The sequence below is a fragment of the Amblyomma mixtum genome, chromosome 5, assembly GCF_055824585.1.
Source record: "Amblyomma mixtum isolate Tamu chromosome 5, ASM5582458v1, whole genome shotgun sequence".
Taxonomy (NCBI): Eukaryota; Metazoa; Arthropoda; class Arachnida; order Ixodida; family Ixodidae; genus Amblyomma; species Amblyomma mixtum.
Window position 1 is genome coordinate 71,296,890 of NC_143016.1, and position 15,113 is coordinate 71,312,002.

Sequence of the window (15,113 nt, forward strand, 5' to 3'; positions counted from 1 at the left end):
ACCGCGTTAAGAGTCAAATATAGGGCTTTGCCTTTGAAACTTTGGAACCAAAGAGGAAAGAGGAAAAATGGAACCAGAGAGTGTGGCGACATGAAACACAAACGGGAGACCGCAGGCGCGTGTTTCACATACCTGCATCGTGGCGTCCGCAGTGCTGGACGACGGTGAGCAGGGACAGAGCAGCGTGGCGTGCACGTCTTGGAGCTGGCGGTGGATGCGCGGAGCCGCGGACACGGCTGACGTAGGCAGCGCGTCATTCAGCCGGCCGCCAGTATTCCCGGAGTCGGCCCTTTTGCGGGTTTGAGGCTTAACTGCGGTGAATAAACGTGCTTCTCTGTTAGCCTGTGCTGGGACTCAACAGCCAGACGCCACACATGTCAAGTGACCACTCACCAGGAAGCAAAGCGAAGACTGCAGTCAGGTGTGGAGCAAACTGGTCTTTTGCTGAATCCAGGCTGCAGATGTAGAGAAATGTGCAAGGAAATTTTGAACCAACGCCGGAACAGAACTCAGTAGCAGTTGCACTTGGAAAACAAGCTTCCTTTCACTGCAACGAGAAAGTTATCAGCTGTGCTGCGAGGAGCTTTACGTGAGTGCGAGACAGACAAAACCTGACCAGATTGTCCGACCAGCAACCAGACGCTACAGCGACACCAGGGTTGTGAGGGACGCCGTAATGGAGGCCTCTGGAATAATTTAGACAAGCTGGGGTTCTATAACGTGCAGTGACATCACAACACACGGACGCCTTCGTCGTTACGTCTTAATCGAGACGCACGCCCAGCGCGGGTGTGCCGATAAGCACGTCTGGATGAGCATCCCCCAGCTGGGGGGCGTACCTTTGTGGCGCCTTGCTGTGTCACCCAAGATCGGCCTCTGGGGGCTACCAGCGCAGATATTTTAATGAATTAACATTAGAAGCCCCGCCGTGAAGAAAAAAAATTTGGCGGGGGCTTAGCTTCGGCATAAAAGCATTGAAGGACTATGGCTTCGGTTAAGCCTGGTAGGTTGGGAAAGCGCGCAGCGCCTCCAACTGAAGGAACGCAGTGCGCCGCGTCTACAGGTCACGCGTGGCTTCCGGCTTTTTGAGGAAAGGAAATGGCGCAGTAATTCTTTGTCATCTCGGCGGACACCTTAACCGCACCGTAAAGTAAGGGAGGAATGCCACCACCCGTTCGGCGTGATGCCTTGTTGTTGCGACTGAAAGAAAGAGAACTTGTAGAACGCCGCCGGGCTCGCCATTCTGCGGCATAGGCGCGTTGCTTAGTCAACCGCTCTTGCCTTTCTCTTTCTTCATCTGTCTCTTCGGCACAGCGCCGGCGTTTGCGCGCAGCATGTCGCTCCAGCGACGCCGTGTACAAATCCTCAGACATGACTAAGCGGAGCGCTCCTGCGGCGCCCCGTTTGGATGGATGGATGGATAGATGGATGGATGGATAGGAGCGCCCCCTTTGAAACGGGGTGGTGGCAATTGCCACCATGCTCAGCTTTTCTTTTTAAATTTTTTTTACTGTGTTGGCAATTCTCATTAAGGATCGCCATCATCTTTACCTACGGTTTCCTACAATTCTAACCTTATACCACATCTCTGCTTTTCAGCCACCAATCCTCCAATCGCTTTTTGCTAACTTCCACTGCAGATTTATTTACATCATCTCCTAGCGAGCGCCCTCACGCGGCGGGCCGAGGAGGCCGTCACGTGGTATCCGCCGCGCCGAGCGAAATAACTACGGCCGAAGAGACGAACTGGGGCCCCTGCTCTCCTCAGGTCGTGACGTCACGCTGTCACGTGGTCGTGCCACGTGACAGCGAAGGAACGACCTCCGCCGACTGCAGAAAAGTGTTAGCAATATTGCTTGCGCAATAAAAAATGAGCGGCGCTCGGCGGCGTAGTGTTATGCACACATACCACCTGCCTTATGCCATGGTTGCCTAGTGGCGAAATGCAGGAAGGGAAAACCCCTCTCCGTTTGCAGGAAAGAGGAGGGAGTGGCGCAAAGGTCGCTGGCACCAAAAAATAAATTGAAATTTATAAACACTAATAAAATATATTATATATAGAAACTGATTTACAAATAAAAAATATGGAGAGAAGTTAAGAAGTAAACGAGAAGCAATTATAAGGGCTCAGGAAGACCTAATGGTAAGGCGTAGTCACCGCATAATGATAATTAAGCTGCCCCGTAATATTTTTCGTACATTTCGTTGCTGTCCCTTAGAATCACAAATGTGACTTGCAAGCATTACCTCTACAAGGACAGTCCACTCAAGAGCATGAGAGACAGCACTACTATCGTGCTGGTGTTTATCTCGTTGTTGGTTTGTGTACTGGTGGCTGTATGGATTCACCTGCAGCGTTTGGTTGTCGTTCGACCATTTCATGTTACCCTGTACATGTACGCACACCGGTCACGGCATTTAGGGTCTGATCTCGTGGCGAATACGCCGGACGAACAAAACATATCTTTGGTGATCTCGAGAGCTGGAAATAGATATAAGCAGAGCATACAATTCGAAGAACCGATAACGGATGGGGCTCTAAGATAACGCAGTGGATTCTAAGAGGAAGCAAACCTAACAGATGGTTGGAGGACAGTCAGATAGGTAAATGAGGTCACGAAGTTTGCAGAGGTAAGTGGCCGCAGCTGGCGCAGGTAATGGTTAATTTCAGGCCAATGGGACAGGCGCTTGTCTCGCTGTGGACGTTATTGGGCGCATGGGGACGAAGATTACAAAGACGACGACGTTAGGAACAGCTAAAACGTGGTACATCTGTCCGTATGCGGCTGTTAACACGGTGAAAACACATTACGAGGCACTTGTGCGCAAAAGGTGCGCAATGCGTCCGCAATGTTTGGTTTATAACACGCCACAAAGGCGCACCGGAAAGGCTGAACTTCGAGTGCATCGCAACTGACGCTTCGCTAGCGTCATCATATGGCGCGCCTAAACAATACTTTCAATTCGAGTGCCACCTTATTTCAACCAATTTTCAGTACCCTTAACAATCAAATTACGGAGGCTGTGTGGTACGAGAAAAAAAAATTGTAGCTCTGAGAGAGAGAAAAAAATCTCTACGGGCGAAACCCGCCACATGCAGCCACCTGACAATATTGCTGGCGCAAACGCATTCAAAGGAAATATGTCTTAGATACTCACTTTTGCTCACACATTTTAATACTGGCCAAGGATTTGAGCTGGCAGCGGGCGATGCGCAATGCCACGATGGTAGGCATGAAAGTCCGGCAGCTGTCGACAAAGCAAACACAGCCCATCAGTAAAGGCACTCAGACAAAAAGAGACGAGGCAGAGATAAGAATAAAACCGAGGTGATTCTTTAATATTTTAATAAATTACCTTCTCTCTACGTCTAAAAAGTACGCCAGACATAACACAAACCCCAGTAATGACCCTCTGTTTAAGAGAAGACTACGAAAAACCCAACCTGAATTGTTACGTTTTCAAGTTGTATAAAACATATCTAATTTCAATGAGGGTTTGTAAGTAACATCCCACACGTGGTGGTGATAATGACACGCTCTTATGACCGGTCCTGTAAACGCCACTCATGAGACAAGAAATGCTTTCGCACTGAAACAGTGCGCGGTGCTTTGCGGTAGTGGTATGCAAGTCGAAACAGCATTCCCAGTCGTAGGTCGGGGGTTTCATCCGCTGGCGCACAGGAAAATCGCAAATTTCAGGTGTTGTTGTTGATGTTAATCGCTATTTATTAACAAAAATAAAAATAGAAGAAAAAAAAAATTACCTACGATTACGTTACTTCCTAATGCGAAATTTGAGCGCAGCAAATAAGCTGTTTCACCTTTTCGATAGATCGAGGCAAAGAAATCGAACAACACATGTATGCGCTATCACAGAATTTTTTTTTTATTTTTCACACGTATTCCTTTAACAAAGACTCCACTAACAGTTCTTGACAGTCATGAAGGAAGCTTTGTGGTGTCGGAGAAATAGACTGATATATGTTCGACTTGGTACACCAATGCTTGATTCTCAAAGACGAGATCTATACAAGTGCCTCGCGAGGTTGTCACAGCCGTGGGACGCGTTACGAGCGAGAGGAACGGGATGTTCTCCCACATAAGTGTTAGGAAATTGCTGTTTGTCTTTATGTCAACATTAAAGTCCCCCACTACTAACATCGGTGTGGATCGATGGACGGTTAATGCGAGTTGCAGGAAGTGCACGACGTCTTTCGTGAGTGCGGTAGGGGCGAAGTAGGCAGCTACTACCAGCAAGCCGTTGGGCAACTTTGCGGCGCACAGTTCGCCAACTTCATGTGACGTGCCAAACATTTCGACTGGTATTGCAGAGAGACCTGTGCGCAAGTAGATAGCGACTCCCGCCGCTCTGTTGTGGTCTCTGCGAGCACCACAGCAGTATAGGAAATCTATGATTTCGAGAGGCTCTTCGGGATCCATCCAGGTTTCAGCAAAGCAAAGTACAGAGGAATGGCGCAGAATGTGATCGTGGTGTACGTCCTTGGCATGTGCGGCAAGGGAGCGTACGTTAAGAATGTGGTTGTGAATGATGAATCAAGTGCTACCAGCGAATGACGCGTCCATTGGCTGTCTGCGTGTGTTACTGATGTGTGGTTAACATGTTAAGCTTCGCCTGTAAGAGTGGAACGCGACAGCGTCTTGCAACGCTGCCAGGGAGTTCACAGAACGCCATCGCCAATTCGGCTGTACGCCTTGCTGGACGGTAAATTTATTTTTTGAGGAAAGGAAATGTATCTCTCTCGCATATCTGGGTGGACACCTGCACCTCCCCGTAAGGGAAAGGGGGAAGATGGGAGTGAACGAAGACGCCGTATTAGCTAGACGCGCCTTTGTTCATTCCAAACCATTCAGCTGGCATTACGGAGTGGCTAGCGTGCTCGTATCGCACTCCGGAGACCCTGGTTCGATTCCCCAACTCGACCAATTTCGTTCTCGGTTTTATTGATTTGTGCGGTCTAACTAGAAAGGTTAATAAGGCTATTTCATATTTATATTCTTGTATTTCTATCCATCGTGTTCTGTCATTAACCTAATTGTTGGAACTGTCTAGGATGTTCGACACAACGTATATGAAACGAGCAACGTCTTACTGAGTGGGGAAGTGCGTGGTGGTGGAGGGAACGCGGCTTCGTACTTATGTTTTTTTCAGCAGCGTCTCCTTCCGCGGACGCTGTTGTCGCTGCGGCGCGCGTCTTTCTTTTCTTTTCTTCTGACCTCTTCATTCTCCTCTATATTAATTAGGCTAATTGATTAATTAAGCAATTAACTAAACTCAGTCCAACTTAGTTGCAGCATCACTATACGATCCCTTTGATTGGTTGCATGGTTACTAGCCAAAGTACAATTGGCCCCATTTGAAATTCGCGCACTGTGACGTCACGAGCATTTCGACCAATTGAAAAACGTGACATTGGGGGCGGAGCTGGTTACGAGGCCGACGCCGACGACGACGCGAAACCCAGGAACGGACGCCAAACAGCTGCGCTCTAAAAAGATGTTTCTAGCCAGGGCTTCTGGCATCGATACCTGTATCACCTGAGCTGCGGCTTGCAGCAATAAAAAGATGGAGAGGACAGGACGAGCGAGAAAGATGGGGAACGAAAGAAGAAAGGTAAGGGGTAGGGCGGCAGTATACACTATGCACAAATACAGGATATAGTGGAAAGGATGGAATCGCAACGCGAAGACGCCACTTGCGAGACGCCAAAGGCGAAGCGCCGGTCGACAGCTAGAAACACTGCTTATCCTTTCGGCCTGCATATCGGTACCAGGAATCAGCACACCCGCTGTTTTCGGGACTGAAAGCGACCAAGATCAGCTTTTGAGCCAGGTCACACGTCGTTGCTTTCCCCTGGAGACATTGGCAGTACCACTGAGCTCAGCTAAGTTCACAAGTTCCACGTTTGAAACGACTACAGTCACGCCATGCAAGCAGATTGTCCTGTGGGATTCCTTCGTATATTGCAGACTTTATTTCTGACACGAAAACAGCAAATTAAAAGCACGTATAAGAATATAAACTCATGGTTTAGGAGCTTTTTGGGACGCTCTGCAATGGGCAGTGGAGTTTTAGCCCGAAACACAGCAGAAGGCAACCGTGTGTTGCGCGATGCGAGTGCACGTTATGGATCCCGAGGTGGTCGCAATTCCCGAGACCTCCACTTCGGCAACTCTTTGTTCCTTATTTCTTTCTCTCCCTCCTTTATCTCTTCCCTTACAGCGCTGTTCGGGTGTCCATCGAGATATGTGAGACAGGGAGTCATTTGCCTCTTTATAAGTAACTTGTTTAGTAGTTTATTCAGTAACTTGATTATCGAAACAAATATTGTTTGACAACGTGTAAAGTGGTCAACTTCGTTAAGGCGGCGTTCATCTATTGTGCCCGGGTATATTTTCAACCTGGCGAGAGTTAAGTCCCAATTCCATCCCGGCCACAGCGGTCGCAGCTCGATGGTGGCGAAATGTTGAGTTCCATGTACTATGCAATGGCAGTGCACGCTAGAGGACAATATTATCTGGAACCCTTCACTGCGGCCACCGTCGTAGCTTGAGTAGCTTTGGGACATTAAGCCCCATAAAAAAATATAGTTAGATGGGACAGCTGCTATGTGTCATCTCAGCAGCCTTCTATTAAATTTTAACGGCGTTCTATATGCTTGTCGTCTTTATGTAACCTGCCATTTCCTGCAGCGCCAGCTGTCACCGGAACGCAGTAGAAGACGCGGGTTCGATCCCGGCCACAGCGGTCGAATTTCGATTGAGGCGAAATTCTAGAGGCCTGTGTACTGTGCGATGTTAGTTATGCGCACTTTCTTTCCTTAAAATCATCGAAGTGTAAAACGCTGCCAACGCCAATGAACACAAAGAACGCCGACGGCCCATGGCTTCAGAGCCGCGTTCCTGGGACAACGTTGTCAATGCCAACGCTTGGAGCGCACATCTGTCGCTACCGCCACGTAGATTAAAGCACGGCTGTGTCGTCCACTGTTCCGAGAGGGTAGTTACGCATCTTTCCTTTCCTTTCCAAGCACCCGCTCCATTCGTTTCATAGCTTAAAACACGACTAAGTTGTCCATTGTCCAAGGGGGGCTAGATATGCGCCTTTCCTTTGCTTTCGAAGCTCAAGGTCATTTCAAAGTGAAAACTAGGCACATGGCGATCGAAACACGAGGTCCCATAGTGAAGCTTTCGATTCATTATCAAAATGCGTCATCGCTGATCGTAAACAACTGATGGCGCATGGTGTACGAGTAAGGCGGATCTTTATCTGGCGTCTCTTCAGGCGGCTGCATGAGAGAAATTTGCCTCTACTCCTGAGCACTGTCGTCTTGACATATAGGGGCTTGCCGCTACAAGCTCAGAATTGCTTTGGCTTTGGCTTTATGTAGCTGATCCCATGCTCGGTAGTTCGATCTCGGCAGCGGCAGTCGTATATCCATGGAGGCGTGAGCTGTGTGATGTTAACGTGTGTTAAAGAGCTCCATGGAGTTTACCCGAAGGGCTGTACTACAGTGTTCCGCTTAGCCCACGTGTCGCTACGGGGCGTTCACCTGTGCAGTTTACAATTTATTTTTATCAATGACGACGATGTTGTGGGCAGTGGTTTTTGATGATTCTTTCTTAAAAGAACAGACGCGTTCGCAGTGTTTTCTTGCTAAGAACGGCTGTTTCTGTAAACTTAATTGTTTCGCAGCGTTCCACCTGATCACTTGCACCTTCAAATCTGTTCCCTGAATGGGTTTGCTTTAAGAAAGCAGCAAATAAGTCTTACGTTTAGTCACAGCGCAGAATCGGTTGGTTTGGTTTGGTTTATGGTGTTTAACGTCCCAAAGCAACTGATGCTATGAGAGACGCCGTAGTGGAGGGCTCCGGAAATTTCGACCACCTGGGGTTCTTTAACGTGCACTGACATCGCACAGTACACGGGCCTCGAATTTCTCCTCCAGAGGCCCATGTACTGTGCGATGTCAGTGCACGTTAAAGAACCCCAGGTGGTCGAAATTTCCGGAGCCCTCCACTACGGCGTCTCTCATAGCCTTAGTCGCTTTGGGACGTTAAACCCCATAAACCAAACCAAACCAACCGATTCTGCGCTGTGACTAAACGTAAGACTTATTTGCTGCTTTCTTAAAGCAAACCCATTCAGGGAACAGATTTGAAGGTGCAAGTGATCAGGTGGAACGCTGCGAAACAATTAAGTTTACGGAAACAGCCGTTCTTCGCAAGAAAACACTGCGAACGCGTCTGTTCTTTTAAGAAATTAAAGGCGCAATAGCTGCTTCACTTCTCGATGGAAGCGCTTCAGCGCAGGGGTTTGAGTAAAACGCGTCGCAAGTGCCACAGTGGTTAGCGCGTTCGGCTAACGTGTACTGCTTGTTGTCAGTGCACGTTAAAGATCCCCAGGTGGTCGAAATTTTTCCGCAGCGCTCCACAACGACCCTTGTTTTCCCACTTTCATTCCCACCTTCCTCCCTTTCCTTACGGCGTGGTTCGGGTGTCCACGGCGATGAGACAATTACAGCACCATATCCTCCCGTCAAAAAGAAATTTTCATTTTCATTTTGAACGCCGTGGGCGATGCTCCCGCGATGGCAGCGAGAAAGTGGGAGAAATCCGCAATTTTATCTGAAATATTCGTGACCAGCGGCCTTTGCGGTATAACCTCGCTAGTGAATTATCACTGCACATGTATAATGTGCACGCAAAAAGAACCACGAAACGTTGCTGAGTTTAGAAAAAGAAGCTTTGTATTGTCGAGTGCCTAAATTTATCTGACCATCTCTTATCATAAGGCTATTAAGAGTTTTCGGCGGCAATAAATTTTGAATAGTGTTTACGGATGATTTATGGCAGCTCGATTGTTAAGACTCTGCAGTAAAGCGAGGCATAGGAAATTGCCGCAGTTCGTTTGCAAGGTAGTACAAGAAAGCCGAGTATATATTTTTTAATTTTGTCAACATTCTTAGACGGGTAAAATGACTTGAGCGATTCAAATAGCACTAAACAAAACCAAAATGACCACAATTTATCAATGTACAGGCTTTCTCACAAGAATTCGGATCGAATGGTTTGCTTCAGAGGCCTACAGTGGAGCCCCTTTACGGCTGCCCTCAAGCCTAAAATGTCTTGAAAGGGGTACAGTTCGATGCACTGAACGGAAAGTAGCTAAGGTGATAGCTTTAGGCCTAACGCGATCGCTTTAGGCCGCGCTGACCAGCGGTTGGCTCCGTCGTAGCTTGAAAAGGCGGATAAACATGGCAGTCGTTCGCGCTCTACTTACTCTAACCGGCGATCTGGGTCATTGCGGGAACGAAAGTCACCGTCCGGCTAGGGAAGCCTGGTCGCATAGCTGCTGAACTGATGACACTCGTATCGCTTAAGACAGCGTGACAGCTAAAGCTTCACGCGGAATAGAACGTTGTTTGCCTGCTCTGGAGGAATTCGACATCAAACAACGTTGCCAAGAGAGGAATGAGTGCAAAAAAGGTCCCTTACTTGCTGGAGGTTGTCTTGCTCAGTGACGATAACGCACGAGGTGGTCTTGCTCTGTGACGAGAACGCACGAGGTTGTGTTGCTCAGTTGCGAGAACACACAAAGGAATGGCTGCTGAGCACGAGAGGAACGCGCGAGGAACGCGGTGATGAACGCGTGGCTCCACCTGTCGGCGAAGCAAGCGGCTGAAAAAAAAAACAGAAAGGCCAAGGTTGAAAATTGAAAAAAAAAAAAAAACCACAGTTTCTATCAAAATCAAATCACCTTGCGCAATTAACGTTTTTTAAAGATCCTCAGATGTTTTTGATACGTTGTTCAGAAATGGCGCATCGGCGGAGTCTGAATGAACAAAGGCGCGTCTAGTGAATACGGTGTCGTCCTTAAGGCCCTTACGGCGGCGTTCGGGTGTTGTTGTTGTTGTTGTTGTCCTCTAGAAAATGGCGCATACCCACTGCGGGGGATTGGCCAAGACACAGGCGGCAACTGATAGGTGTACAAAATGTTAAACAAGAAAATAATTGTGGGGAAAAATAAAATAATCATGATAATAATAGCAATTAGGAAATAAATGAAAGGATCTCAAATGTGTAATTGAAATAGGTTAAACAAATGCTGTGAGATCGGTGACTGAAATAGAGAACGGGGCTAAATATTCCACGTTTCAGAAAGCTTTCATTCCAGAGAAATATTGGTCATGAGAAAGACCAGAGCTTAAGACGGCAGCCGTTTAGTGTCTGTAAGGAAGTTTTGCATGGCGGAGAGCACATTCCAGTTGCTGTGCCCAAGGGAGGAAGCCCCAAGAGACAGAGCAACCCCAGCTGACAGACTTAGACCAAGCTGTCGTAACGGAAGCTCCAGCAGGCGGCTCCGTAAAGAGGAGAAACGGCGGCAGGTCAACAAGAAATGATCTATGGTTTCGGGTTCTCCGCAGAACGGGCACAATGGGGAGACCGCCAGACCAGATCTATAAAGGTAGAAGTTTAAAAGAGGCACGCGACAACGTAGACGAGTGAAGGAAACCTCAAGCTTGCGTGATCGCCATCCTTTACTGCACCACGGGTAAAGGAGATGCCGGAATTCGGGAGAGGAGGTCAGAGCTGATGCTGCGAATTCTTTCAGGAGCAGATACCTGCGAAACCTGGCCGCGGTAATATATGCGCTGGGTGGAAGCACAGATACGACTGGGCCTTGAAGAGATGCCTTCGCCAGGGTATCAGCAACCTCATTCAAATGGATTCCTCTGTGCCCAGGCACCCAGACCAACCGTAATGAACACACGTGGGGTGGAACCAAGCATTTGAATAACCGAAGTGCCTGAGATGTTGTAGGCGCGGTGAGAGAGGAACACAACGATAATGAATCTGTCATAATTATGACAGAAGACAAGGAGCTGTTTAATTTGCGCAACGCTAAGACTACTGCTAGAAATTCGGCCAAATAAATAGGTGTGTAATCGGGAAGGCGGAGTGAGAATGACCAGTCAAGGGAGATGGAGAAAATGCCAACTCCGGCCTTTTCTTCACACTGTGAGGCGTCTGTCGCTATGAGCACATGAGATTTAAAGCACAGCAGGTAATCCTGCAATAAACCGCTGAGCAAATGAAAAGGCATTAACTTTGCATGTTTTGGAAAGATGTCATCGAAGAAAATCTGAATAGATGAGTTGGCGCATACCGGACGGATGTCCGAAATGCGGACGTTTAAGGGGTCCAGGAGGGATTGCACCAAACATATCTGAGGGGTACGGAAACGAGACCAGGTTTCGTTGAAAAATAGCCTAGGCTGACGAAGGAAGATCAAATTGGAGGCATGGAGCGAAGAATCGCACATTCTTACGAACGTTTTCACCGTTAAGAGCCTAAATCTAGAAGTCAATGATGGAGTACGCGCTTCCAGGTACAAAACGGAATTCGCCACAAATTTTGGAAGGCCCAAACAAAGGCGCAACGCCTCCCGCTCCAAGAGAATCAAGGGGCGAAGTTTATACGCTGGTGCACCAGAGAATAAAACACAGCCGAACTCTAAGACAGGACGGACGTACATTCTGTAAATCATAAGAAGTGAGTGCCTTCTCATGCCAGAACGAACACTGCTCAGCCTGCGCAGCATACCGACTGCCCGGACTCCTTTCACAGTGATCTGCTCGATATGGGCCGCCCAGGAAAGAGAAGGATCATAAATTACTCCAAGGTATTTGACACTTTGCACTTGAGGAATTACATGGTTCCGGTAAACAATAGAAATATTAACTGGACGAGAGAGCGGAAAAACCAATAAAGCACATTTATTGACATTAAGGGACAGATTAATGTCTCCTAACCATTGGTCTAGGACATTGAGGTAGGACTGTAAGGACTGGTACAAAGAGGAAATGTCGTTCTCTGAAGCAAAAAAGGCGATGTCATCAGCATACACATAGGTGGCCACCTGAGGACTGCAGGGAATACTGCTGAGTAAGATGTTAAAAAGTACAGGGGAGAGGACCGCCCCTTGGGGCACTCCTCTCGATTGTCGAAATTTGCTTGATGAAACACCGTTCTGAAAGCAGTAAAATTCCCTGTCAGCAAGGAATTCAGCAACCCAAGCCACAAAGTATCTCGGAAGTCCTACTGCCTGCAGTCTTTGCAAGAGCGTCCTGTGCTCAACGCTGTCATAGGCTTTAGATACATCTAAAGTAACAAGCGCTGCGTATTGATTTCGGCGCCGAGCTAACTGTATGCGGCTCTCCAGATCGGTATGGGCACACCATATAGAGCATCCTGGTCTGAAACCAATCTGGCAAGGGTTCAACAATCCAGCCTCTGAAATAACAGACATTATTCTAACATGCAACACCCTCTCAATTAGCTTAACGAGATTCGAAGTTAAAGAAATTGGCCTTATATTGTCTAACACATAACCATCTCCCTGCTTTTTAAGCAACGGGATAATCTTTGCTAAACGCCACTCATTTGGAATCCATGGCCCCTTAAGAGAGTAATTTATAAGCGCCAGTAAGTCGGTGGGAGATTCCTCGAACAATATTTTAATCATAGAAGAAGTCACACCATCAGGGCCAGGGGCCGCGGGTGGAAGGCGGGATACAGTGTTCGAGAGCTCAGTGAGGGTGACCTCCTCGAAATCGTCCAAAGTGGCAAGAAATCTCTGAGGAGAAGGAAGAAGAGCCGTAAACCGGCGCTCAAGACCTCTGCCTATCTCTTCCAGGGACTGTGCAAGTTCAGCCGGTGACTGAACTAGGGAGACAGCGTTCATGGTGGACGAGATTAGTTTCCTGGATTTTAGGTAATTGAATAGAGCACGCCTATTACCAGATTTTGAAAGGAATTCGTAGCGTTCAGTATCGTGCAACTCCTTTGCACGAGATACGGTGCGCTTAAACGTAGCTGCAACGAACTTATAATCGATCCAGTTTTTGGGACACTGATTATGGAGAAGTTTCTTCCAAGCAGCCTTTCGGCGCCTATAATCGCGAGCGCACTCTGCGTTCCACCAAAGGCACGGCGATGTTCCCTTATGTGCCTGAACCAAGAACTCCGATTTTTTACGAGCTCCATCCAAAATTGAACAAATGCGGATGGCATTATCTCCACTGTTGGAATGAGATAATTCCTGAAGGTCTGCTTTGAGGGCATTTTTAAAACTGTCGTAATTTATGAATGTGCGCCGTGTGCTGTTAGGAGAGGTCAACTGGCACATAACTTGGAAGCTGATCGGAAGGTGATCACTACTGGAGGCACAGTCAACTGGCGCCCAAGAGGACACAGTTATTCCGGGGGAAGAAAATGACAAGTCTAACGCTGAGCGAGCCTGACCACGGACAAATGTGGGGAGACCCGAATTTAAACATATTAGGTTATTCACACAAGGGTCCGCTCCGTGGACCCTTGGCAACGCTACAACACGCTGTCGCGTCCCACTCTTAAAAACTAAGCTAAGGCATCCTCCAAATATTTTTTCCAATTTATTATTATTTTCCTGGTTTTCAAACTTTAATTTTATTATTTTATTTTTGTGTTTTTTAGTCAGTGCAAAATTGAACCATTACATGCGTTGCATTGAATTTGCACATAAAGCCATCAGCTCGTTTTCGATCTCCCAGCTAACAGGTCTCCTGTTGTCGCGTCGTACAATCTCTCAGCCTATACTCTATTACTGCTCCTTTTATTAAGGCGAAAGCCTTTAATGGCTCATACTGTCGTGACCAAGAAGTGTTACCAATTTTTTCCGCGTTTTAGATTGGTCGAAATGGTCGTGACGTCACTGCGCGCGAATTTTGAGGGGTGTCCACCGAAATATGTGAGACAGTTACTGCGTAATTTCCTTTCCTCAAATACAATTTTCATTTTGTTCACTACGGCCCCTCTTTCTTCTTTCACTCCACTTCCTCCCTTCCTGTGCGGTGCGGTTCAAGTGTCCACCGAGATGACAAGAGAATAACAAGAGAATAACAGCTTCATTTACTTTCCTCAAAAAGCGTTGCGTTCAAAGTGCAACGCATCGCACCGAACGGGTGGTGGCGTTCCGTGGACTCCCTGGCAGCGCTACAACACGCTGTCGCGTTCCAATCCTAAAGGCAAAGATTAAGCGTCATTAATTGGCAGTCAGTTAATCCACCAACAGAATGTGAAGTGAACAATCGCGTAGAAGAATGCAGCACTCAGGCTTTCGCCTTTCACCTCTTTAGCCGCTAAAGTTCCTCGTAATTTTTCTATAAATGCTCTCTCCAGCAGTTCTCCGCATGTGTCTTGGCCACTCCCCGTATTGGGTATGTGCCATTTTATTTGAGGCCAACCAACCAACCAACCATCAATTCGCCCACACGAGAACTTCCTAACACCTCTGAGGATTGTTGCTGCTGTGTCATGTAGGAAGCGGGTCCTTCGGATCTGTAAGCGATACTGGGAGCTCTTCATCAGAACCGATTACGCCCAGCCCGCTGAAGCAATCTTGTCTTACGATGGGGCAATAGAACAAAATCTCCAACACGCGATCGATATTGTCCAGGAATACGCAGAATGGGCAGGACTAAAATGCTCGCCAAGCAAATCCGAACTTCTGGTGATCCGGGGGGCTAGCAAACGCGATACCAACGCAGGAGACATTCACGTACTGGTAAATGAGACTCCGGTAGCCAGAGTTGACAAAATCAGGGTCCTAGGACTTATAATACAGGACAATAGAAAGAACACAGAGACAATAAACAGGCTTAAGTCCACAATTAACATGACAACCAGGCTCATAAGGCGAATAGCTAACAAAAGACGGGGAGTCAAAGAGAAAGATCTCTGCCGAATGGTTCAGGCTTTCGTGATAAGCAGAATAGTTTACGCCGTTCCCTACCTCAAGCTAGGGCTGGCGGAACAGAACAAAATAGATGGGATCATAAGGCAGGCATATAAAGCAGCATTGGGGCTGCCCCACTGCACTCCTACGGAAAGACTTCTTAAACTGGGGATCTACAACACCACCACGGAACTATGCGAGGCACATATATTTGCGCAATTAAGGAGGCTTGCGACCTCACCCCCGGGGAGAAAGATCCTGAGCAACCTAGGATTACATGATAAAATTCCGGAAAGAAACGCGCAGGCAAAATT

At 47.7% G+C, this 15,113-nt stretch overlaps 1 protein-coding gene across 2 annotated transcripts in view; it reads right to left on the reverse strand.

Annotated features, from left to right (window-relative positions):
* The window catches only part of LOC149342607 (uncharacterized), a 33,819-nt gene extending 23,946 nt beyond the window's left edge, over positions 1-9,873 (reverse strand). For both annotated transcript variants that reach the window (XM_089544985.1, XM_089544988.1), the window contains exons 1-5: positions 9,781-9,873; positions 9,519-9,701; positions 3,160-3,249; positions 394-455; positions 133-311 (exon numbers count right to left, since the gene is read on the reverse strand). In XM_089544985.1, coding sequence (XP_089401111.1) covers positions 133-311; positions 394-455; positions 3,160-3,236 — 318 coding nt within the window. In that variant the 5' untranslated portion in view covers positions 3,237-3,249; positions 9,519-9,701; positions 9,781-9,873. The remainder of the gene's footprint in view (positions 1-132; positions 312-393; positions 456-3,159; positions 3,250-9,518; positions 9,702-9,780) is intronic.
* Between the last annotated feature and the right edge of the window lie 5,240 nt (positions 9,874-15,113).